The sequence below is a fragment of the Artemia franciscana genome, chromosome 16, assembly GCF_032884065.1.
Source record: "Artemia franciscana chromosome 16, ASM3288406v1, whole genome shotgun sequence".
Lineage (NCBI taxonomy): Eukaryota > Metazoa > Arthropoda > Branchiopoda > Anostraca > Artemiidae > Artemia > Artemia franciscana.
In genome coordinates this window covers 36022916-36048704 of record NC_088878.1, presented here as the reverse complement: position 1 = coordinate 36048704, position 25789 = coordinate 36022916, and the positions used below count along the sequence as shown (strand labels likewise).

The 25789-nt window shown below is 34.5% G+C and overlaps 1 protein-coding gene across 1 annotated transcript in view; it reads left to right on the top strand.

Moving 5' to 3' along the window:
* LOC136037398 (uncharacterized) overlaps nt 1-25789 on the top strand; it is a 154314-nt gene that overhangs the window by 104073 nt on the left and 24452 nt on the right. Inside the window, exons 8-12 of the mRNA XM_065720143.1 lie at nt 8714-8769; nt 10131-10429; nt 16899-17029; nt 22608-22785; nt 24947-25168. Coding sequence (XP_065576215.1) covers nt 8714-8769; nt 10131-10429; nt 16899-17029; nt 22608-22785; nt 24947-25168 — 886 coding nt within the window. The remainder of the gene's footprint in view (nt 1-8713; nt 8770-10130; nt 10430-16898; nt 17030-22607; nt 22786-24946; nt 25169-25789) is intronic.

Sequence of the window (25789 nt, the reverse complement as noted above, 5' to 3'; positions counted from 1 at the left end):
ACAAAGCCATAGTTAAAACACTGTATTCAGGGGAAGGGGGTCACCTGGTTTGAACCCCCCTGGAAATTTGACCGACTTGTAAAAAATTAATGAAAATGCATATAAATAAATTTTGATGCGTTTTTTAAAGTTTTCTTTTGGTCACTGCTTCTGACGTTTAATGTTGTATATATCAGAAGTCTCATTAAAATGTTCGACCAAATGGTTCAAGAATCATCTACAATCTACTTTTTCTCCTCCTATCTACTAAGAAACCATAAATAGTTTTCAATGGCTGCGTCCACGGTTGTCATGTTTTCCTTATCTACATTGGCCTTTATGGCGAAAATAACTGTCCTATGTGGTTTAACATTTTAATTGCCCAATTTTTTTAAAGGTTCAATATTTCTCATTCCCCAACCTATGGCTAAATTACTGCAAAGTTTTATGTTGAAGTTCAGTGGGCTAGTGGGAATTTCTAATGAAATGACTGACCATGGAATGGTTCAACCGTCGTTCACATTCTTCGCTTTCACTTCTTTTATCCACGGAAAACCACAGATAGTGTTCTGTGGCCACATTAACTATTCAACATAAGTTGCGTGTGTAACATTTACAATGAAATTGTTGGTTTCCCAAGAATTGTAGTCATAGTAATACCGGCTTGTCAGCCGAAATAAAAGAAGTAATTACTTGTTTCTTTTCAATAACAAGATTTTTTTTCATTTCCTTTGTTTTGTCGACTATCTTCTAGCAGTTACGCTAATAACGGTAATTCTTCACTGCAAGCAAAATATAGCCCATAAATCATATATCAATCCATCCCACTTTCTTGGGCTATAATCAAAGGAAAGTTAAAATGGATTTTTGGCCCCCTTAGCCTAGGCAAGGACCTTGGAAGTTTAAAGCCAATTTGAAAAATGTTTAGGGATTTTAAAACTACTCACAGTTGTATCCTTAAAGCCGTTAAGAAACACAAGTTTTATGCCTTGTTTAGTGCCCCAGCTGGGGCTATAACGGGGCCATAACGGAAACTTCACTTAAATTTGTCCAATTCAAATGTTTAAAACATGACGTCAGTTTTTTTTTTTCACTAATTAGTGTGTTTTACCAGTTAGTAATTTTTGCTAACTTGTTCTATCAAATTGGGAAAATATAATTCAAAGAACCACAAAAGAGGTAATTCGAAGGAATTACTACTGCTAGTACTATTGCTAACAACTTACCACAGTACCAATCCGCCTGAAGCCAACACAGCAATGCACGCTCCTCCTCCATCCTAATCTATTAAAAGCCTCCCTCTTTACACCATCCTAGGAAATTCCATTTCCCTTAAATCTTTCTTTACGACATCCTCCCATCACAATCGTGGACGACCTGCTTTCCGTTTAGCGTTAGACGGTTGGCCATATAGAATTGATGTTTATAGATGGGGAGGGGGGCTTGGAGCCTAATTAAGCCTTTTCGTATATGTCCACTTGGTTGTCATATTTTAGGAAGGGCGGTTTTTTAATGGACCGTTGTTTGCGCCACCTTTACCATACTTTATCTTTAAGCTGCTTCAGGCTGTCCGATTTATTCACAATTAGTGAATAAATGTAAGCACAAACTTAAGCACAAATTAAATTTAAGGTTAAATTTAAGCACAAATTTGGCGAAGTAAGTAAGAATGTAGTAAATGAGTAAAGGAAGTAGACACTATCATGCAATCTATTACTATAGGATAAATATAGTATCATAATTAATGCTTTAATTAATGATTATATTATAAAATACTTGTAATAATCATGATAGAAACTACAACTTGTCTGAGAGAAAACGGTGAACTGATATCTAAGCCATTTCACTTGTGTAAACTAATACCGCAATTCAAAATGAAGAAATTAAATAAAAAAACAAGTTTTTTTTACCTGAAAGTAAGGAGCGACATTAAAACTTAAAACGAACAGAAATTACTTTGTATATGAAAGGAGCTTTTCCTCTTCAACGCCTCGCTCTTTACGCTTAAGTTTGACTCTTTCTCTTAATTCTACTTTTTATATTAGTTAGAAACTACAAATTGTCTGAGAGAAAACGGTGAACTGATATCTAAGCCATTTCACCTGTGTAAACTAATACCGCAATTCAAAATGAAGAAATTAAATAAAAAAACAAGTTTTTTTTTACCTGAAAGTAAGGAGCGACATTAAAACTTAAAACGAACAGAAATTACTTTGTATATGAAAGGAGCTTTTCCTCTTCAACGCCTCGCTCTTTACGCTTAAGTTTGACTCTTTCTCTTAATTCTACTTTTTATAACAGTAAAAAAATTTTACTGTAAAAAATACAGTAAACATTAAAAGTAAAAAAAAAACAGTACTTAAACAGTAAAAAAATTCCCTCCTCAATGCCTCGCTCTTTACGCTAAAGTTTGGTTTTTATTGTTTTAAAAAGTAAAGTTGTGGAGTCAAACTTTAGCGTAAAGAGCGAGGCGTTGAGGAGGGGACAACCCCTTTCATATACGGAATAATTTCTATTTATTTTAAGTCTTAATGTCGCTCCTTACTTGCAGTTAAATTTTTTTTTTTTTAAATCTTAGATAGGAACAAAAGGAGCAAATCGCCAAATGTCAGATGGTGCTGGTGATTTTTTGTTTTGGCACTATTGCCAAATTCAGCTCTTCAAAGTTTCGAGTACTATTTGAATTGAAGTGTGTTTCAACCCAATTCTCAGCTTTTTTATGGTCTGAGCTTCCTGCTTGTATGTTACATCTTTGAAGCACGTTTTATTAGATTTTTGTCTAGCCGGTTTATACGACCTGAAAAGTTTATTAAGGTGATTATGTAATTATTTTTATGTGAAATTCCTTAGGATTCACTTTGAAATTTAAATTTTCTAATTTTTGAATCTCGACTCGAAAGCTTGCAATGTAATTTACTTCTCGATAGACACATATTTAGTATTGTTTCATGGGGGGGAGGGGTAGTAAAATAACCATTTGATAGTTTTAATAAGAAATACCAAGAAAGTCTAAAAAATTTAGCATTCAGAGTAAGGGGGCTAGAGCCCCCTAACTTATTCGACCCTGTCTTCAAGGCTTTGTTTGGCTCAATTGTAATGGAAATGTATTAAAAAGGGTAAAATATTTAAAAGAAAGCGAAGAAAATTTTTTCATTGTCTTGTTAAAAGATTTTACTCGCTTTTAGTATATTTTTATTACAAAAGCAAATAGAGACGCAGTGCGGTCCACGCGAGTGTGTGCTTTATTTAGCTCAGAACTTATTAACTTTTTCCTTGAAACTCCCCCCCCCAGTGCAACCCCCTTGGCTGAATTTTCCCCCTTCCTAGTTTATATGACTATCCTTTCTGTATGAAGGGGTTGAGGAAAAAACTTGAAACATCGGAGACACATTACCCCATACTTAGTCAACGCTACAGCGAATGACTCTAATATATTTTTGCGATTTGTGCACATTCGGCTATTTTTTTTATAATTTATGGGTTGATCTGATAAATTTTGATACTCTAAAACCTGATTTATTAAATTTTGACGACTTAACTTATAATAATCAAACAGTTCGTGGTAACGAACTGTAGTAAGGAGCGACCCGGCTCAATAGTAAACGAAACTCTAAAAAACGGAATTTCGATGCTAAAAGATATATCAAAAGAATCGGATTTTTATGCTGATTTTAAATATATAAGTTTCATCAAGTTTAGTCTTACCCATCAAAAGTTACGAGCCTGAGAAAATTTGCCTCATTTTGGAAAATACGGGGTAACACCCCCTAAAAGTCATAGGATCTTAACGAAAATTACACCATCGCATTCAGCATATCAGAGAACCCTATAGAAAAAATTTCAAGGTCCAATTTAGAAAAATGTGGAATTTCGTATTTTTTTGCCAGAAGACAAATCACGGGTGCGTGTTTATTTGTTTTTTTGTTTTTTTTTTTTGTTTTTTTTTCCCAGGGGTCATCGTATCGACCAAGTGGTCCTAGAGTGTTGCAAAAGGGCTCATTCTAACGGAAATGAAAAGTTCTAGTGCCCTTTTTAAGTGACCAAAAAAATTGGAGGACACCTAGGCCCCCTCCCACGCTCATTTTTTCCCCAAAGTCAACGGATCAAAATTTTGAGATAGCCATTTTGTTCCGCATAGTCGAAAACCATAATAACTATGTCTTTGGGGATGACTTACCCCCCACAGTCCCTGGGGGAGGGGCTGCAAGTTACAAACTTTGACCAATGTTTACATACAGTAATGGTTACTGGGAAGTGTACCGACGTTATCAGGGGGATTTTTTTGGTTTGGGTGTGGGGTTCAGGGGAGGGGGCTATATGGGAGGGTCTTTCCTTGGAGGAATATTTCATGGGGGAAGAGAAATTCAATGAAAAGGGCGCAGGACTTTCTAGCATTACTATAAAAAAAACAAAAAAACAATGAAAATGTAACCATGAAAAAGTTTTTTCAATTGAAAGTAAGGAGAAGCATTAAAACTTAAAACGAACAGAGATTATTACGCATATGAGGGGTTCTAAAAATACTCTAGCATAAAGAGCGAGGTATTTAGGAGGAGATAAATACTTCGCTCTTTATGCTAAATTTTTTTTTAATAATTTCAACTATTTATTCTACGGCCTTAAAGAATTGGGATAAAACAAGATTTAGTGTGAAGAGCGAGGTATTAACGAGGGGACCAACCCCCTCATATATATAATCAAAAATATAAGAATATAAAAGTTTGTTACGTAAGTTAATTCTTAAGTTACGTATTTTTTTTTACTAATAAAAACGTTCGTTAAAAATAAAAGATCTAGTTGCCTTTTTAAGTAACCGAAAAATTGGAGGGCAACTAGACCTCCTTCCCCACCCCTTATTTCTCAAAATCGTCTGATCAAAACTAAGAGAAAGCCATTTAGCCAAAAAAAGAATTAATATGCAAATTTCATTTTTATAATTTATGTACGGAGAGCCAAAATCAGACATGCATTAATTCAAAAACTTTCAGAAATTAAATAAAAAAACAAGTTTTTTTTAGTGAAAGTAAGGAGCGACATTAAAACTTAAAACGAACAGAAATTACTCCGTATATGAAAGGGGCTTTTCCTCCTCGAGACCCCGCTCCTTGCGCTAAAGTTTGATTCTTTCTCGCAACTCTACTTTTTAAAACAATAAAAAACTTTAGCGTAAGGAGCGGGGTGTCGAGGAGGAAAAGCCCCTTTCATATACCGAGTAATTTCTGTTCGTTTTAAGTTTTAATGTCGCTCCTTACTTTCAGGTAAAAAAAACTTGTTTTTTTATTTAATTTCTTTAGAATCTTGTTTAGAAGCTTGCAAAATAATATGTCTCAAGGCTTGATTTTAATCTGAACTTGTTAGCTTCGTTTACTTTGGGTCCTTTTGCAGTAAGACGATGTGTACGGACATCGTTTTAGGGAAACGCTTTTGAAAATAAACGAATTCCAAATAGAACAACTACAATAAGAGTCATCATAAAAGCAAAATCTCTCGACATCCGAGGATGTCGAGACAGATCACACCTGTGATCTCCACAGATCACAAGGAGCCTGCTGGACTAATAAGCACAGATCACTTGCCTATTAATCGTAGATTTATCCTGATAACGAGCGATTTTTATTTAGCTTGAATCTGGAATATCGACATTTTCAACCCATCATTATTCTTAATATGAGGCTTAAGCTAGATGCTCGGAAATGCTATAACTTTTAAGGTATTTGGGTAATTGAAGCTGGCGGTTTATACCCTATGGAAGCTTTCTTGGCATACAAGCTCAAAGAGCATGAGATTATAATATAAGGAGGTATAAAGGAGTAATATATAATATAAGGAGTTATAAAGGAGTAATTTAATATAAAGGAGTTACTCAGTGTTCACCAATAATATAAATACTATATACCAAAATAACGATAAAAATACATTCACCAGTAATATATAGATAAAGGAGTAATTATAATATAAGGTGTTATAAAGGAGTAAATAAGGAGTAATATAATATAAAGGAGTTATCCAGTGCTCACCAATGACTACTTAGCGGGAGACCTAGAAGCTGCTGAATTTGTCATTAGCTTTTATTTTGAGATCTATTTTACTCTGGTCCAGATATCACTGGCAATCATGTCAGGTTCGTCCGTTTTGGTCACCATTGTTATCTACTGACTTCTCTCAATTGATGTGTAAATGTCACATCTAGTATTTAATCTGCATCGTAGTCCTGTAAAACCAAATGTGTATGTGAGCTATCTAGAGTGCTTAGGATTGGGAGTCTAATTAATCTTCATAGAAAACTGCTTCTTCTACATTTTAATTTCAAAATATGTTTGTGGGCTATCTTAATTTTAATTTCAAAACCGAATATGTTTGTGGGCTATCTAGAGGGCTTAGGATTGAGAATCTGATTAATCTTCATTGAAAACTGCTTCTTCTACATTTTAATTTCAAAACATGTTTGTGGGCCATCTACATTTTAATTTCAAAAACGAATATGTTTGTGGGCTATCTAGAGTGCTTAGGATTGATAATCTAATTAATCTTCATTGAAAACTGCTTCTTCTACATTTTAATTTTATAACATGTTTTTGGGCTATCTACATTTTAATTTCAAAACTGAAAATGTTTGTGGGCTATCTAGAGGGCTGAGGATTGAGAATCTAATTAATCTTCATAGAAAACTGCTTGTTCTACATTTTAATTTCAAAATATGTTTTGGGGCTATCTACATTTTAATTTCAAAACCGAATATGTTTGTGGGCTATCTAGAGTGCTTAGGATTGAGAATCTAATTAGTCTTCATTGAAAACTGCTTCTTCTACATTTTAATTTCAAAACATGTTTTTGGGCTATCTACATTTTAATTTCAAAACTGAAAATGTTTGTGGGCTATCTAGAGGGCTGAGGATTGAGAATCTAATTAATCTTCATAGAAAACTGCTTGTTCTACATTTTAATTTCAAAATATGTTTTTGGGCTATCTACATTTTAATTTCAAAACCGAATATGTTTGTGGGCTATCTAGAGTGCTTAGGATTGAGAATCTAATTAGTATTCATTTAAAACTGCTTCTTCTACATTTTAATTTCATAACATGTTTTTGGGCTATCTACATTTTAATTTCTAAACCGAACATGTTTGTGGGCTATCTAGAGTGCTTAGGATTGATAATCTAATTAATCTTCATTGAAAACTGCTTCTTCTACATTTTAATTTCAAAACATGTTTTTGGGCTATCTACATTTTAATTTCAAAACTGAAAATGTTTGTGGGCTATCTAGAGGGCTGAGGATTGAGAATCTAATTAATCTTCATTGAAAACTGCTTCTTCTACATTTTAATTTCAAAACATGTTTTTGGGCTATCTACATTTTAATTTCAAAACAGAAAATCTTTGTGGGCTATCTAGAGTGCCTAGGATTGAGAATCTAATTAATCTTCATAGAAAACTGCTTGTTCTACATTTTAATTTCAAAATATGTTTGTGGGCTATCTACATTTTAATTTCAAAACTGAATATGTTTGTGGGCTATCTAGAGTGCTTAGGATTGAGAATCTAATTAATCTTCATAGAAAACTGCTTCTTGTACGTTTTAATTTCAAAATATTTTGTGGCCTCTCTACGTCTTAATTTCAAAACTGAATATATTTGTGGGCTGTCTAGAGTGCTTAGGATTGAGTATCTAATTACTCTTCGTAGAAAACTGCTTCTTCTAGATTTTAATTCGAAGGCTATCTACATTTTAATTTCAAAACCGAATATGTTTGTAGGCTATCTAGAGGGCTTAGGATTGAGAATCTAATTAGTCTTCATTTAAAACTGCTTCTTCTACATTTTAATTTCAAAACATGTTTTTGGGCTATCTACATTTTAATTTCTAAACCGAATATGTTTGTGGGCTATCTAGAGTGCTTAGGATTGATAATCTAATTAATCTTCATTGAAAACTGCTTCTTCTACATTTTAATCTCAAAACATGTTTTTGGGCTATCTACATTTTAATTTCAAAACTGAAAATGTTTGTGGGCTATCTAGAGGACTGAGGATTGAGAATCTAATTAATCTTCATTGAAAACTGCTTCTTCTACATTTTAATTTCGAAACATGTTTTTGGGCTATCTGCATTTTAATTTCAAAACTGAAAATGTTTGTGGGCTATCTAGAGGGCTGAGGATTGATAATCTAATTAATCTTCATTGAAAACTGCTTCTTCTACATTTTAATTTCGAAACATGTTTTTGGGCTATCTACATTTTAATTTCAAAACTGAAAATGTTTGTGGGCTATCTAGAGGGCTGAGGATTGAGAATCTAATTAATCTTCATTGAATACTGCTTCTTCTACATTTTAATTTCAAAACATGTTTTTGGGCTATCTACATTTTAATTTCAAAACCGAAAATCTTTGTGGGCTATCTAGAGGGCTTAGGATTGAGAATCTAATTAATCTTCATAGAAACTGCTTCTTCTAAGTTTTGATTTCAAGGCTATCTGTATTTTATTTTCATTCCGAATATGTTTGTGGGCTATCTAGAGGGCTTAGTTTTGAGAGTCCTTCTGATTTATTCAGAAATAGATTGATAGAAAGACAGATAGATAGATGTTTATTCATATACAGTAAATAAAAGACAATAAATAATTAAATCATATACCTCCCGCAGAACGAAATTTAATTGTAAATCTATTATATTTGCCAATTTTGTTCATTTATAGATTATAACATTTATTCAACTTGTAATTATTTCAGTACCGCCAAGTTAAGACGTTCATCGAGTCAACCCCTTCACAACGATGATACTAAAGGTAAGCCACGATTGTTTGTTTAATAGACCTAGAGGGCTATAATATCTACGCTTTTTGTTTAGTAATACGTTTAGGATAGCCAGGAATGTCGATGTCACTGTTCTAATATCCGTCTGCAGTATGCGAAAGCTATTGGTCTAGCGTTATTCACACCATAACGCCAAGTGTGTCGCACAGCTCCGCTACCTTGGCGGAGCTGTGCCACGATACTTGGCATAGTTTCTGCCATGCTTGGTAAAGAATCCAAAATAAGTGATTCCAAAGTTGTACTTCTGGTCATTCCACCTTGTTTTGTCTCGGCTGGGTATATTGAGTTCGAACTTTCAGGGAATTTTTTTTTGGGGGGAGGGGGAAAATGACTTCAAATTTTTTGTTGGGTTGGGGGGGAGGCTCAAATTATTATACTGAGATCCTCACAAAATGGGTGTGTGGTACAGTTTAAAATAAGTATTTTAAAGTTTACTTCTGGTCCTTTCACCTTGTTTTGTCTCGGCTGGGTAAATTTAGTTCTTTCAGGGAATTTTTTTTCGGGAGTTGTAAAAGGACTTCAAGTTTTGTGTTGGGGTTGTGGGGATATTGTTCTGAGACCCTCATAAATGGGTGTGTGGTACAGTTTTATTTCTTAAATTCTTATGCCTGTTATCTGATATTTTATATATATAGTTTTCTTGTGTGTTAAATTTTCTTTAATTAGTTTTACTGGTGTTTAGTTAATTACAACCTAGTATGAACTGAACATCCTTTTGTATTATACTACTGTGTCATTTTTCTGAAATTAGTTTTTTCAGGGGACGGGAGTAGTATCCCGCTTTTGTAGTCACTTAAAGTATGGCCTTCTCTTGTTTTCTTATGCTCGTTTTTGCTCATTCTGCAAGACGAAAGCTTCTGGATAATATTAATTGCTTCATCCTACCATTTTATTTATATAAAAATATGACACTAAAATTTTCAAAAACCCTTTTGGTAACCAAGGGTACCCGCAGAGAGGGGCGCATCAGCCATCCTAGGAAGTCCGAGACGGTTTAAAGGGCAAACTTTTGCAATTTTTCGAAAAAAATGTGATCCCTTCTATGGATAAAAACGTTCCTTTAAGTAATTCTTTTGTTATGTATATAAGTTTGGATCTTGGCTCTTCAAAAGCAACATCCGCACCAGATGGTGCGGCTTAATTGGGACCCAAAGGATATTCATCATGTGTTGATGGTCTAGAGTAAGGTTGTAATTACCACCATCGGCCATTTAATGCTGATCTCAGGTCCATTTGGTGATTTATTTAGGTGACTTCATAAGTTTGAGAATTTTTAGTGACTTTGTATTCAAAAATGGTACTAAATTTTACTTATTCCTTTTTTAATATTTAGAGCCACGTCGACCGTCACCGGAAGGCTGTGAAGTGGATCTTGGTGTAGGATACTCTTCCGAAGATGATTTGGACGTTGACGAGGTTACTCAGAGGTACAATGAAAGAGTCTTGGACCCACTTGCAATAAGGGAAGAACTCCTGGATGCTGTCGCCCTGTATGACTATAAAGGAGAAGGACCAGGGGAGCTTAGCTTCCGCAAAGGTGACAGTATTCTGATCGGACAACATTCTTATGATGATTGGTGGTATGGAACCTGTGGAGCAACGAGTGGGTGGCTACCCGCAACTTTTGTGAAGGTAAGTTTATATACCTAGACTTCTAAATATCAAAAACATTTTCTTTTAAGTTTGATCAAAGACCTTACATTAACTAGACTCCAAATATTGGTACTATTAGTACTGGCAGCTTATCTCAACACAACACCGCCTGAAACTAATACACTGCAAAGCTGTGTCACTTAACTATCCATTAGCCACTTAACCCTAGCTCCTGACCACTACTACTTATCCACTAGCCTATCCATTTGCTATCCACTAGACTAGTTACCTATCCACTAGCCACTTAACCCTAGCTCCTGACCACTACTGCTACTGCTGATAACTCATCACAACAGAATGCCGCAAGAGGCCAATACCCTTCAAAGCTGTGGTAGTTACTTAGCCTCTCCTGCTTTAACCCTAATCATTTACTGCTACTGCTGATACGGCTGACAACTCATGACAACACAACGCCAATCAATAAAAAACACGCATCCTTGATCATGGCTTTCGGAAAAATACACAACTAAATGTGTTTGCTTGAAATCTTTAAAACAGTTCTCTGACATGCTGAATTGATGGTGTGATTTTCGTCAGGATCTCTTGCCTATTTCTTCTTTTTCAATTTAAGTGCTAACCCTAGCCACTTAACACTCTTCTGCAGCTCACAAATAAGTAGTGAATGGAGATTACACGAAATAGGACTATTCAGTGACTGTAACTCTGCAAGGTCTTTCTTTTTTTACGGTGTTTTTTTTCCTGGCTGAGTCGTTGGCGCTCTGGCGTGGGAATTCTTTGTACAAAAACACGGGTTCAATCCCAGTTATGACCAGTTATTTAGTTTGGGACGGGGGTCAGCGGCGTGACTCTGTAAGCTCAGCCTGAGTCGACCCAGCTCTAAATAGGTACCTGGAGAAATCTGGGGAAGGTAAGCTGGAAGGGTGTGTGAAAGCACAGGATGGCTGGCCCCCAACCCCCCATTGCACTTCCTGGCTGAAGGGCCATAAAATGAAGATCAGCACCGCCTGTTTGGACCTTAAGGGTCTAGTTCCGTCTTACTTTACTTTTTGAGTGTAAGTATTAAATCGACTTCAATTTTTTTTTTAGTTTTTTAAAAGGAATTTAGTTTTTCAAAAGGAAATTTTAGTTTTTCAAAAGGAATTAATTTAGTTTTTGTATCAAGTTTCTTCTTCTTCTTATCAAAATTTTTGATTCTTATTTGAATAATGTGCAACAATTTTTAGATTTTTTTTTGTTTATGCTGTGAAAATAGTGTGTAGGCTATGGATTTTAGGCTCTGTCTTCACCTTAAATAAAATCCCAACGCGTTTATAGCCAATTGCCAATTACCACCTACCCAAACATGCGTGTCATAAATTTACCCTGAGTTCTAATTCCTTAACTATATATCTTTTATTTCTCTCTAAAACTAGAAAACAAAAACCCTTTGTGGGAGATTATATAGCAAAACTGAAGGTTTCCTTCCTTTTCTTCTTTTGGTTGGTCGCTTGGTAAAATTAAAAAAACAGGAAAAATATGAAAAGCAAAATATGGCATAAGGTTTCCTTCCTTTTCTTCTTCTGATTTGTCGCTTGGGAAAATTCGTAGAAAATGAAATAAAAACCTTCTTAACCTTTTTCTTTGGCGTTCAGAATAACCCCATAGGCACTTTAAACGGTGCTAAAGCTACTACTCTTTTCTACCTTTAATGATGTAAGATGACGAAGAAGTATAACGGCGATTCCTTCAAGACGCAGTTGTTGTTAATTTTCTTCAAGATGCAGGTGCTTGTTATGTAATATGGAATCTGTACTTATGCATATGGTTGCAGTTGTCTGTTACGTAATAGGGATTGTTTATTTATGTTGAGAATGATGCAATATTGCGTGAATCGATAGATTTATTGAGAATGATATGTTAGATCTCAAGGCTCGCTAGTGAAGCGGGGGAGTCTTTGGAATGTTTACTTACGTCTAGGATGATGCAGTCTTGCGTGACTTGGTAGATTTATTGGGGATGAGGTAATCTCGCGTGACATGCTAGATTTCAGGGACCCATGAGGAGGGCACGCACTTAGCGTTTTAGGTGATAACGGTGCACACGTGGGTTTTACGTAATGGCGGAACACAAGTGACTGTTACGTAATGACAGAGCACCCATGGGATGTTATGTAATACTATAGTACACCTGTATGCTACATAATAGGGAATGTTTACCTTTGCTAAGGCTGACCCATTGTCGTATGACTTGTTTCTTTAGGGCCTATGGGGAATTCCCGCCTGTAACGGAGGAGGAAATATACGTGGGATGTTACGTCTTGACGATGCACACGTGGATGTTACATAATACTTTAGGAGATTTTTTCTTCAGGATTTCATTTTTCTTTCAAGGAGTTTTCTTTGGAATCTCATTTTCTTTCAAGATACTTTTTGTCAGGGAACCTTTATGTTCCAAAGATTTTTATTCGCGATAAGATTCGAAAGAGATTTCCCATCAACAGAATGGAGTGCTAGACAACTGGACCATGAAAGCCTTTCTAATACTTTTATACGGGGAATATTTTCTACGTAATAACCCTTTCCACGCACGGAGAATTCCCTGTACCACTTTCTAGAAAGATTAAATGGATCACATGTTTCTAACCCTTTCCATATGAGAGCGCGCAAGCATCCCAATATTATTGATTTTGATTTATTAAGCGAGCTTCTCTGTTACATTTTATTTATTTGAATCTTGATATTACCAAATCACATTTGTATGAGCCGTAAGTATTACGCCTTGTGCAAAGGTCTTGTTACTTACATCAGTAATTATAAGAAAAAATATCAACTTCACGGTAAGAGATATATCTGAGAGTTCTTAATGAAAATAGATCGTTTCTATTGTTCTACTAGACGCATCTGCAAGAAAAAAGAGACTAATTTTTGTATTCGGTTGTTTCTGAGAGGCTTTGATGAAAATGCCACGTTTCTTTGAGCACAGATTATGCATATTCACGCCACCGTGACAATATGTGGCTGGCCCACCCTAGTAACCAATTCCGGGGGGGGGGGTTGTTATTGGAGGTAAATTTAACCCATATTAAGAGGTGTTTTTGAGAGCCTTTTAATGAAAATTTCCCGTTTCTTTGACTGAGTGTTAGATTTCAGTCCCCCTCCGTCGAAAAAAAAATATTTGAACAGCCTCCAGCTTAACTTTAAGTTGTAGAACCCGTTAGTCCAAGCGATTGATGTCGCCGTGGCAAAATTGATGTCACCATGGTGTAGTGCAATACTTACGGCTCATTCGAAATGTCATTTTCCTAATACCAAGATTTAAGTTAATAGAATGTAGCATGCAGGTTCATCTAATAGAGCAATAGAAACGAAGGCATTTTCATCAAAACCTCCCAGAAATATCTCTAATATGACTAAAATTTATCTCTAATAACAACCCCCTAGAACTGACTGCTAGGGTGGGTCAGCCATATATTTTCATGGTGGGGTCAATATGCATAGTCTTGGCTCAAAGAAATGTGGTATTTCCATTAAAGCCTCTCAGAAATAACCGAATACAAAAATTTGATTCCTTTTTCTTGCAGGTGTGTCTAATAGAGCAATAGAAACGGTGCATTTTCATTAAGACCTCTCAGAAATATTTCTTAATATGGCTTAAATTTACCTCTAAAGAATTGTGAAGTTGATATTTTCTTATTATTACTATGTAAGTGATGAGGCTTCTGGTGCATAAGACGTGATACTTACGGCTCATTCAAATGTGATTTTGCTAATTTCAATATTTAAATTAATACAATGTAACAGACAGGTGCCCTTAGTAAATCAAAATCAATAGCATTGAGATGCTTGCGCTCTCTCATATTGAAAGGGTTGGAAAGATGCGATTAATCATTCAAGAAAGCGGGACAATGAATTTTCTATTCGTGTAATATGTTATCACGTAGAAAATATTCCTCACATAAAAATATTCGAAAGGCTTTCATGGTCCAGTTGTATGGTGCCCCATTCCGTTGCGGTGAAATATCTTTCGAATCCTAATGCGAAAAAAATCTTTGGAATATAAAGGTTCCCAGAGAAAAAGACATCTTGAAAGAAAATTGAATCTCGAAAAAACGCCTTGAAATAAAAACGAAAACTTGAAGAAACAAAATCTCTTAAAGTATTACGTAACACTCACGTGTGCATCGTCATTACGTAATGCTCCACGTGCGTGTCCTCTTCAGTTACAAGCACGGACTCCCCACGGGGCCTGAAGAAACAAGTCACGCGTGAATGGGTCATCCTTAACACAGATTAACATTCCCTATTATGTAACACACAGGTGTACTATAGTATTACATGACATCCCATGTGTACCCCATCATTACGTAAAAGTCACGTGTGTACCATTACGTAAAACCCACGTCTGCGCCGCAAATAACATCCCACGTTTGTGCCATCATTACGTAACACCCATGTGTGCGCCGTCATTACCTAACACCCCGTACACATGTAAAAAAAGTACACAAAAGTACACATTTCATATTATCTAGGTTCCACACCGTGACTAGCGCACCTTGAGATCTAACATGTCAGGCAAGACTGCGTCGTTTCCAATAAATCTATCAAGTAACACGAGATCGCATCACCCTCAAAGTAAACAATAAGTAATAAGTAACAATAAGTAAACAATCCCTATTACGTTACAAACATCTGCAACCATTTGTTCAAGTTCTATTTATTTTCATAAAATAACAATAACAAAAACAATATCCCAAAGGGCTCAATGGCCCGTTATTTGGAAAACGGCATACAATAAATAAAGAATTATGAAAATTGTCATAAACATACTAACCAACATCTAAATATAAGTATATAAGGAAAAGAAATCAACTCACCGGTAGTCCCCACGAAACAGCGACCCCCACATCACCCGACAACAAAATACAAATTAAAATTCTCGCGTCTTCGAGGATGCAACACCAACAAAACAACAACCCAAAAAATAAAAAAAAAATAAATAAACAATAAGAAACAATTAATGCCGGATCTCAGCGGGAACCAAGTTCCAAGCACGCCCGACAGTCACAGCCAGGCCGAAGTCTGAACGAACCGAGGGACTAGCTGGAATCATCACATCCTCCCGGTTACGAACCATATACAAATTTACTTCCCCTACTAGTTTAAGCATTCCCGAAAAATAACATGAGAGATCTCCCTGGAAGTATTGATATGCCAACGAAGATAGAGATAAAACATAAATATCTTTAATTTTGAGGAGGTCAAGAGGAGTATGTGTAGCCGACTGGAGAATTCTTGCCGCTTTCTCGTAAAGATTATAAATAGGAGCAAGTACCGAGGGAAATCTGGACATCCACACAGACGAACAGTAACATATATAAGGGTAAATCAGTGAGAAGTATAAAAGACGGAAGATAGGGAAAGGAAATAAACGCTTTAATTTTCGGATGATCCCAAGTCCACGGGAAATTTTCACTCTTATTATTTGAACATGCCACTTAAATAATAAACTTTTATCCAAAAGAACCCCCAGGAATCGCACATGTTGATCCGGGGGACTACTTATGAAGCCTCTTGGTGCATGAAGCTCAGTAATTGTGGGACAGCTCACACCTTTACGAGAAAAAGAAGAAGGTAGGACTTTTTACATTTAAAGTTAGTTGATTTATGTCAAACCAAAAGAGTATTTTCCCAGTCATCGCTTGAGGCTTTAGAATAAGTGATGATTCATCCGGTGCTGCAGCACCTAAAGTAGTGTCATCTGCAAATGCTATTAATTCCTCTCGACTATCAGGTGTGAACACCAACGTACTCTGAGAGTAAGATTTGTGACACAATCCACAACAAACATTGTTAATTGGGGTGTTAAAAAGTCGGTAGAGATCGTTCACATAGATGAGGAAGAGGGTTGGCCCAAGAATAGAACCTTGGGGTACTCCATATTCTATTGGAACTTTTTCGTCTGTAACTTCCGTGGCGATAGATCTGTCAGTTAGGTATGACGAGAACCAAGACAATGCTTCCCCACGGACACCAACATGACAAAGTTTACCAATGAGAATCTTATGTGTTAGGCTGTTAAAAGTTTTGTCTATATCAAGAAAAATGGCTACAGGAATAAGATTAGAATCTAAAGATCGTCGTATAAACTGAAGAAGTCTTTTACAAGCATGTTCTGTAGAATGCGTGAAACCCAAATTGATGCTGATCGAAAAAAAAATTTCACCAGACGTTTGAGCATTGCCCTTTCAAATATCTTAGAGAACGTTCCCTATTTAGCGAAACGTTCCCTATTTCGTAACAAGCACCTGCGTCTTGAAGAAAACTAATAACAACTTTATCTGGAGGGAATCGCCGTTAAACTTCTTCGTCATCTTAAATCATTAAAGGAAGACAAGAGTAGTGGCTATGACACCTCTTAAAGTACCTATGGAGTCACTGAGTGCATAGAGAATTGTTTTATGATTTTTAAGCCCTTAGTTCCATTTTAATTCTAATTTTTATATTTCCAGGTAAAATCTAGTCAAGGTATTAAAGAACCTGAAAAACATACTTCTATTGCTCAATTGAGGTCAAACGTGGTCAATGAAATACTCCAAACGGAACGAGATTATGTGAAGCACCTAGAAGATATTGTCGAAGGGTAAGTATCTTGTTCACGCACCTATATAGAAATTCATTTTAGAAATGAGGAGGACCATTAAAAAAAAGTAACCAAAATTGTACCCGCATTGCCTTGAAAAAATTACATATTATCTTTAAAAATTTAAAAGATATTTTTTTTTACTTCTACATCTAAAAATAAAAAGGGTAATTTGACCTGTTTCTTAACCATTTTTCCTAGCCATTTTAACCTCGCAGCATTTTTCATGGTTTGTCAAATTATCTGTTTTTAGTTTGTGAGCTATGTTTTGATCACTTCCGAATTTTATCAGCATATGCACTTTCGGTGATGGTGTAATTTAACAAAATAAAAACTGGGTAAGTAAAATTTGCAAAACAAGATAAATTTGAAAACAAAAATATAAAATATGGTACTCCCTAAGAAATATAGGGCAGGATTGGTGTTTAGAATTGCCCTTTAGCCAGCAGACCACTTGAGCATTTCTTTTTTGCATCACTTTCTACTTTTAATGGGATTTTTGGATGACTCTGATTTTTCTGTGCGAAAAATCGTAGGATTTTTTTTAAAGGGGAATTTTTCATTTTGAACAAAAAAAGTTGGCAAGAGTGTATGCCATAATGAACGGTTGTTCCAAAAATACTCCTTTAAATGATGGGAAATCAGGGATTAAACTATGCTAAGCAGATCAAAGCGCGCGAGAAGTAGTTAGAGTGAAAACTAATTTTAATGTAAAAAAAAATATTGTTACTGCCGTATCAAGGATTTTTGGTCGGAGGGAGGGGGGTATAAGAAAAGAACTTTACGAAACGAATCAAAAATTTGTTTGTATGCATTTTTATTACTTTTTTTACGAGTCGGACAAACCTTTCAGGGGGGGGGGGCTCAAAACCGGTACTCTTTCTTGATACTGCCTTGAGTACCATCTAGCATCTGGCATTTTCTCCAACGGTAAGGTTCTTTTTATAAAAAATCTTTTCTTTTAAGAAAAAAAAAATTTTGTCTCGGGGCAGAATTCTGTTTTATGGCTTTACTAAACTAATTTTCTATTACCTTGGAATGATCTTCCTAAATTTCTTGGCATTTTATCTCTTCACAATAGTTTATTGCCCTAAAGCTAAACTACTGTGGATTCGTCTTTCCAGGCACTTTAAAATGCATGAAGCCTACGGTATAAAACCCTAAATCATGTCACCAGCACATACTTGGTCTGCTTAACCTGCCAAGATCTTCCCAAGATAACCTAAGCCAGGCACTTACGCAGGATTTTTTTTTTGGGGGGGGGGAAGGCATTAGCAAAAAATTGAATTTTTCATTTTTGAAAAAATGAACAAAATGAAATCAAAATTCAATAAGTGAACTTTGTAAATTTGATTGAAAAGTTCCTAAAAAATCGGAAAATTAGGCTTCGTGGGAGGAGGGGACTGAATCCCTCTTATTACGTTCTTGATCTATGCATCCTTTGTTCAGATTGGATTAAAGGTTCTGATTAAATCATATTTTCAAGAAAAATTAGTTGATAAATTTCATCTGTAACGCTGTAAAAGTATAGATTTATAACTTCAACTGTCCAATTCTTTTTTAAGTTTTATGTTTTAATGACGTCGGCAGACGTCATAAGTTTTAATGACGTCGGCAGACGGTGAAGTAATGCTAATATTTCCTCCTTTCCCCTGTCTTCTCACACCAAATTACCGAAAATCAGAGTTTTACCGTTTTTCATATTCTCTGTGGCAGAACTTAAAAAAAAATTGTCTACTGCAAGTTTTTGGTATAACAAAAAAACTATAAAAAAAAAGTATCGTTGTTATAACTTCACGACTATAATAAGGGAGCTTTACGTCAACATAAATGTTAGGTGACATGTGTGACAAAGATAATCGCAGGGGGGGAGTAAGAAAGGTTTTGAGGTATGATGTTTTTATGGGATACTCCAGGAATAAAACAAAGAGAGAGAAATCTTAATTGAAGAAAAAAAAAGCGGGAATCAGCCAGTAGAATGAAAAGATAAAATTAAAGCGAAGCGGATATTTCGCCTGTATGAAACAAGGCGTGTTCAACGCTGAGAAAAAAAGATAAAAACTAAACAAAAAATCAAATAAAATCTAAAACAAAGAAATAAAACAACGAATATCTATATCTACAATTGTCGCTACTGTGACTGAGTTCAACTATGCAATACTACTCTATTTAGCTTCTTTGACACTCAGTCACAGTAGCGACAATTGTAGATATTGATATTTGTTGTTTTATTTCTTGGTTTTGGATTTTATTTGATATTAGGTTTTTTTTTGTAATTATCTTTGCTTTTTCAGCGTTTTTAGACGCCTTTTTTTTCATACAGGTGAATTATCCGCGTCGCTTTCGTTTTATCTTTTCCTTCTTCCAGCCGTAGTCCCGTTTGTTTTCTTCATGTTGAGATTTCCCTCTCCTTTTTTTTCGTCATGGCTGGCCAGTTCCACTTTAGACCTTTAATTAAATTTAGAAAATAAGTTTTTTGTTAACTGAAAGTAAGGAGCGACATTAAAACTTAAAACGGACAGAAATTATTTTGTATATGAAAGGGACTGTCCTCTCCTCAACGCTCCGCTCTTTACGCTAAAGTTTGACTCTTTCTCACAACCGTACTTTATAAGACAATAAAAAACTTTAGCGTGAAGAGTGGGGCGATGAGGAGGGGACAGCCCCTTTCATATACGGAATAATTTATTTTCGTTTTAAGTTTTAACGTCGCTCCTTACTTTCAGTTAAAAAAATTTTTTTTTTTAATTTCTGAACATTTTTGAATTAATGCAGGTTTTGAATTTGGCTCGCCGAATATGAATAATTAAAACAAAATTTGCACATTAATTTTACTTTTTTTTAACTAATAAAAACCTTTTAATAACCTAAGTTTGATTTTTGTTCCAGTTGTTAAAGAATGATTCCTGAATCACAGAGGCTAATTAGAATAATAATGTTTTTTAAAAGTAAAAAAGGAACTTTAGCGTAAGAGCGAGTTTTAACCCATCTCAAATACGTAATATTTTCCGTTCGTTTTAAGTTTTAATGTTGCTTCTTACCTTCTGTTGAAAAAACTTGGTTTTTTATTTAATTGTTTATAATTTTTTAAATAATTTCGGGAAATCTAGCTCCCCCTCCATGGAAAATTCCCTTCCCCCACGAGAAATTTCTCCATGGAAAATTCCCTTCCCCCACGAGAAATTTCTCCATGGAAAGATTCTCCCACCTAACTTACATTAGCGATATTTGTGGAACAAATTTGTTGTACCTTGGACTTGCTGAGAATAGAAACGAGGAGAAGGAATAATTGTAAAACACTTTTTTCAGTGTTTTACATAGTGCTGTAAAATACTATGTTGTAAAACACTTTTATTTTACATCATTATTTTTGTAAATCACTATTGTTGCATACACTGCATTTGAACTTGCTGAAAATAGAAACTTGATGATTGAATTGTTGTAAAACACTATTTTCAGTGATTTACATAGTGTTGTAAAACATATGTTGTTATACACAGTTGTTTTGCAACACAGTTATTGTAAAACACTATTGTTGTATACCCTGTATTTGAAGTTGCTGAAAATGTAATCGAGGAGATGGAATTGTTTGAAAACACTATTTTCATTGTTTTTGCATTGGGTCTTAAAATATATGTTGTTAATCACAGTTGTTTTACAATACTTGTTGTAGAACACTAGAGTTGTATACACTGCGTTCGAACTTGCTGAAAATAGAAAAGAGAAGAATTGTTGCAAAACACTATTTTAAGTGTTGTAGATAGCGTGGTAAAATACTATTCTTTAAAACAATTCTATTCTTAGTAAAACAATTACTATTATAAAACAATAAGTTTATAAAACAAATAAGTAAAAAAAGTAAACAAATAATAAACAAATAAAAAGTAAAAAAAGTAAACAAATAAAAAAATAAGTTTGTTTATAAAACAAACAATTTATAAAACAATTACTTAGTAAAACAATTACTATTCTTTAAATTCTTTAACATCAATATTTCTGTAAAACCCTGTCGTTTTAAATTCTTAGTAAAACAATCTTAGTAAAACAATTACTATTATAAAACAATAAGTTTATAAAACAAATAAATAAAAAAAGTAAACAAATAATAAACAAATAAAAAGTAAACAAAAGTAAACAAATAAAAAAATAAGTTTGTTTATAAAACAAACAATTTATAAAACAATTACTTAGTAAAACAATTACTATTCTTTAAATTCTTTAACATCAATATTTCTGTAAAAACCTGTCGTTTGACACACTTCATTTGAACTTGCTGAAAATAGAAACGAGAATATGAATCTATTTTAAAACACTGCTTAAAGTGTTTTACATAGTGTTGTCAAACACCATGTTGTAAAACGCAATTGTTCTACAACACCATTGTCGTAAAACATTAGCGTTGCATACATTGCATTTGAAATTTATGGAAATAGAAACGAGAATAAAGAATTGTTATAAAACATAAATGTAGTGCATGGAAAATCGAGTAAAAATATGATTTACGTAGAAAGTAAGAGCGCATACAATCTAGTATTTTGCTATGCAAATAATTCAAGTAAAACTTTTGTGGGGGGGGGGCAGGTGTCGAGCAGAAAAGATATTCATCCTTTGGAATAGCTTCAAATATTATCCAAAAAATATTTAAATTCTGGTTTACAGTTTGTCACTATCACATAAATCACCGCTATCACGCCTAAAGAGTTTATCTGCAAAAGTTGCCGAAAACTGTTTGAAGCTGTTCTCAAAGGGAAAATCAGCGGGGCGGTATATTTTGGTCCACATATGATTCTCCCGATCTACAGTACCATAGTGATTCTCCCTTTGAGAACAGCTTAGCGAAAAGTTTTCTGCACTTTCCTCAAAAGTGTGAATATGTTAGATACTTATGTAATAACCTTTAGTATAGAGGTTTTTCACTTTTTCAATCTCTGGGAGGAGGCTCCTTCAAAAACATTGAGTGATACATCCTTTCCCTCCTCTCCATATGTAAGCACGTAAAAATTGTTTATATGGCAAAACTTAAGGTTTCCTTCCTTTTCTTCTTCTGATTGGTCGCTTGGTAAAATAAAAAAAAAGGAAAAATATGAAAAGAAAAATATGGCAAAACTTAAGGTTTCGTTCCTTTTCTTCTTCTGATTGGTCGATTGAGAAAATAAAAAAAAAGGCAAAATATGAAAAGAAAAATGTGGCAAAACTTAAGGTTTCCTTCCTTTTCTTCTTCTGATTGGTTGCTTGGGAAAATTAAAAAAAAAGGCAAAATATGAAAAGAAAAATACGTCAAAACTGAAGTTTTCCTTCCTTTTCTTCTTCTGATTGGTCTCTTTGGAAAATAAAAAAAAGGCAAAATATGAAAAGAAAAATATGGCAAAACTTTTTTACACTTTCATCAAAAGTGTGAATATGTCAGATACGACTTGAAATACATTAATAAATTATGTAACAACCTTTAGTATAGAGGTTTTTCACTTTTCCAATATCTGGGAGGAGGCTCCTTCAAAACATTGAGTGATACCTCCTTTCCCTCCTTTCCATGTGTAAGCACGTAAAAATTGTTTTTAAAGATTTGTTTGTTTTTCAGATATATGGCTCAAATGCAGCGACGTCAAGACATGTTTTCTTCGGACCAGATAGTTACAGTATTTGGTAACATTGGGCCCCTTTATGAATTCCAGAAAAGGTTTTTGCGTGACCTTGAATCCTCATACAATCAGGAAAAGCCCAATGAAACTGGAATAGGCTCTTGTTTTCTCCGGCATGTAAGTCTCCACTCACAATTAACCAATTAAACAAAGAGAGATTACATTTAATTCCTTGGAAAAAGTGCACTTTGATTTTATTGGTTTATCTCTTTGACGTGTTTTCGTAAGCCAATCTTAATATTCCTTAAGTGGATGCCAGAAAGAGAAGCCAAATAACCCCGCCTTTTAAAAACCAGATTGGTTAAAAACCTGTTTTTTGCAAGTAAGCTCTCTTTTTCGCTGTGAATTCACTCAAGTTCCGTAAATTGCCATTCTAGCCAACATTTTGAGAACAAATTAAAACTGCTTTGTAGCTCAGCTCATTACGGTAAATTTAAAACTTTTTGGTCACGAGCCTCATGGAATCAGAATTTTTTTATGGTCACATTATTACCTCTGGCATTCAAAGTACAAGGGCATCAAAATTGAATTTTTTTTTTTTACCCGTTGGACACTTTAGGTCTACCCATACCTAAAAACCGCGATGTTCAACAATTTTTCTTTTGGAGTTTTACGAAGTTGTAGGGCAGTATCACATTTTCGTCAGTGTTGCCACAGTCAATTTTGCCGTCAAAACCAATAAACAAAATCAATTATTTAAATTTGACAATTTGTTTGGTGCCATTTTTTAGGCTTTATTCGTCCGTTTTTTCGTCCACTTTCTTCTTTTTTTAAATTTGGCGTCCACTACTACCGAAACTACATTTTGATCTTCTTAAAAAAAAAAATCTGAATTCCTGATTGTTCCTAATGTTATACGAGCAAATGGTCTTTTAAGTTTACATCCAATCAATTCTAAAATTCTATTTTTTACGTTTTTACTACCTTGTACATTTTTAGTACATTTTTACTATTTTTTGGTACTTTAGGCCTTTTTTTTTGCAATTAAAGTTATGCCTATTCTACGTACTCCCATTTTGTTAGATTACTTTATGGTTTCAGAGCATATACGTCTGTAGAATTGTGTTTTCTTTGGCATGCAAATGTCTTTAAATAGTAGAAAATAATAAAAATAAATAAAAATGGAACCACAATTAAAACAGTTAAAACAAAGCATAACTGAAAATGAAACTGAAAATGGCCGAAATAGATTAAAAAAAAATTGATTCAGTTCTTAATCAATCTTATTAATTATATCTCTCAGACGACCTTGTGAATAAATAAAATTGTTTAACTATTCACGTGTGCCAAAATAGTCGGTTGCCAAGTAAGTTTTTGCGCTGAACAAAAAAGGTATTTATGTTCTCTCATAAATAAGACGTACCCACACATTAATTAATTAAAGCCGTTTATAAATCAGACTTTTACCTTCTGACGTCTCTAAGGCTGTAAACAAAAATATTATTTATTATTAAGTCAGGATTTTAAACGAGGGGTGCTAACTTTGTGCCATCTAGTTTGCACCTTTAAGCGTTATTTTTTGTGCCACGCATGGCACACCCGCCACACTTTGACTCGTTTTGCTTGGTTTGGCACACCACAAAGTGTGCAAGGGACATATCGCCACACATGGTGCGTGCTACCGAATGTGTTCGATTTTTGCAAGTGGACAGCCCCTCGGATTTTAAACTTAACATCGATAGAGGTTGCCAATTTACCATTAGTCATGATTCTTTATAATTTAAGTCCAAATTAAAATAATATTAAACAATAACGAAAAATATTAGGCTACACGTTTTAGAACGAACTTCATTTGTAAAAAGACAAAGGGGATATATAATGCCAAGGTCATTTCAAGGATGATATAATAAAAACAAAGTTCTCTTGCCCTTAAATTAATCTCTCCTAAATGTATAGTGGAATCAGACAATTTTATCCTTCAAGTTTACGCCTTCAAGGGGAAGCAAAACCTTCTCAAGCTGCTTGCGGCCATAGTTTTATTACCTTCCTGATTTTCTATTGACCTTTTTTCATTCGGAATCTCTTACAACCAAGAACCTAATTATTACATGTGAGTGTCTTTTCTATTCAAAAGGAATTTTCAATATTTTTCTGATTTTTAAAATATATAGTCATTTAACTTTTAAGATATAATTTTTATAATTTATAAATTATAAAATTAATTTAATCAATTCTCTAATGTCAGATTTCACTAACCAATCGAAAAAAAAATGTTTTGACTGTCCTTGGTACTTCCAGTACCAAGTTCCAGTTCCATTCATTTTCTTTTCACTTGCAGATTTCGAGTTTTGAGGTATATTCTGATTACTGCACTCAGCACGGGAGAGCTGTTGCTGAATTGCAGAATTTGTATGCCAACGAACGAACTGCTCACTTTCTAGAGGCGTGCAGGCTTTTGCGAGGAATGGCAGATATTGCTTTAGACGGTTTTCTCCTCACCCCGGTGCAAAGAATTTGCAAATACCCACTACAGTTGGCAGAACTCTTAAAACATACGGAGGTAAGCAATTGACAAAAATATTTGACAAATTTGTGTTCATTGTGGATGACCTAGAATTATCTTGTTCTTTGACATTAATGGCAGTAAAAAGATTTATTCAAATGGAATTGCCAATGTGTTTATCCATAGATTTTGCTCAGTTCATGACGCCCAAACCTGCTTTTGTAAAAAAAAAAGTCTTGAAATATGCTCATGCGTTTTTTTTGCAAATATGGCTAGTTCACAGGATCCGTGGCTGTATCCAGGGTTTATTTTTGGGGGGAGGGGGGGGTATTCACAAAAAAACTTTACCAAAGACAAAAAAATTTTTTTATGTGAGTTTTTGTCAATTCTGTTCATGTCGGATAAAAATTTCGTAGGAGTGTGCTCAAATCGGGTAACTCCTCCGCTGTATACGACCCTGGTAGGATCACTCAAGGTGTTCTTGACAATGACGACATAGTTAGATTTTTGCCTTGGAGTAGCTAGTGATGAAAGCTGTGAAACTTCGCAGGAACACTTGGGAAGGATCCATAATTTTGGAAAGGGAAACAGGTGGATTCAAAGCTAGTTAAAATTTTCCTTAGAAAATTTGTATAAGTGTATTTAAAAATTATGCAAAATGAAACTGCAGTCAAGTTG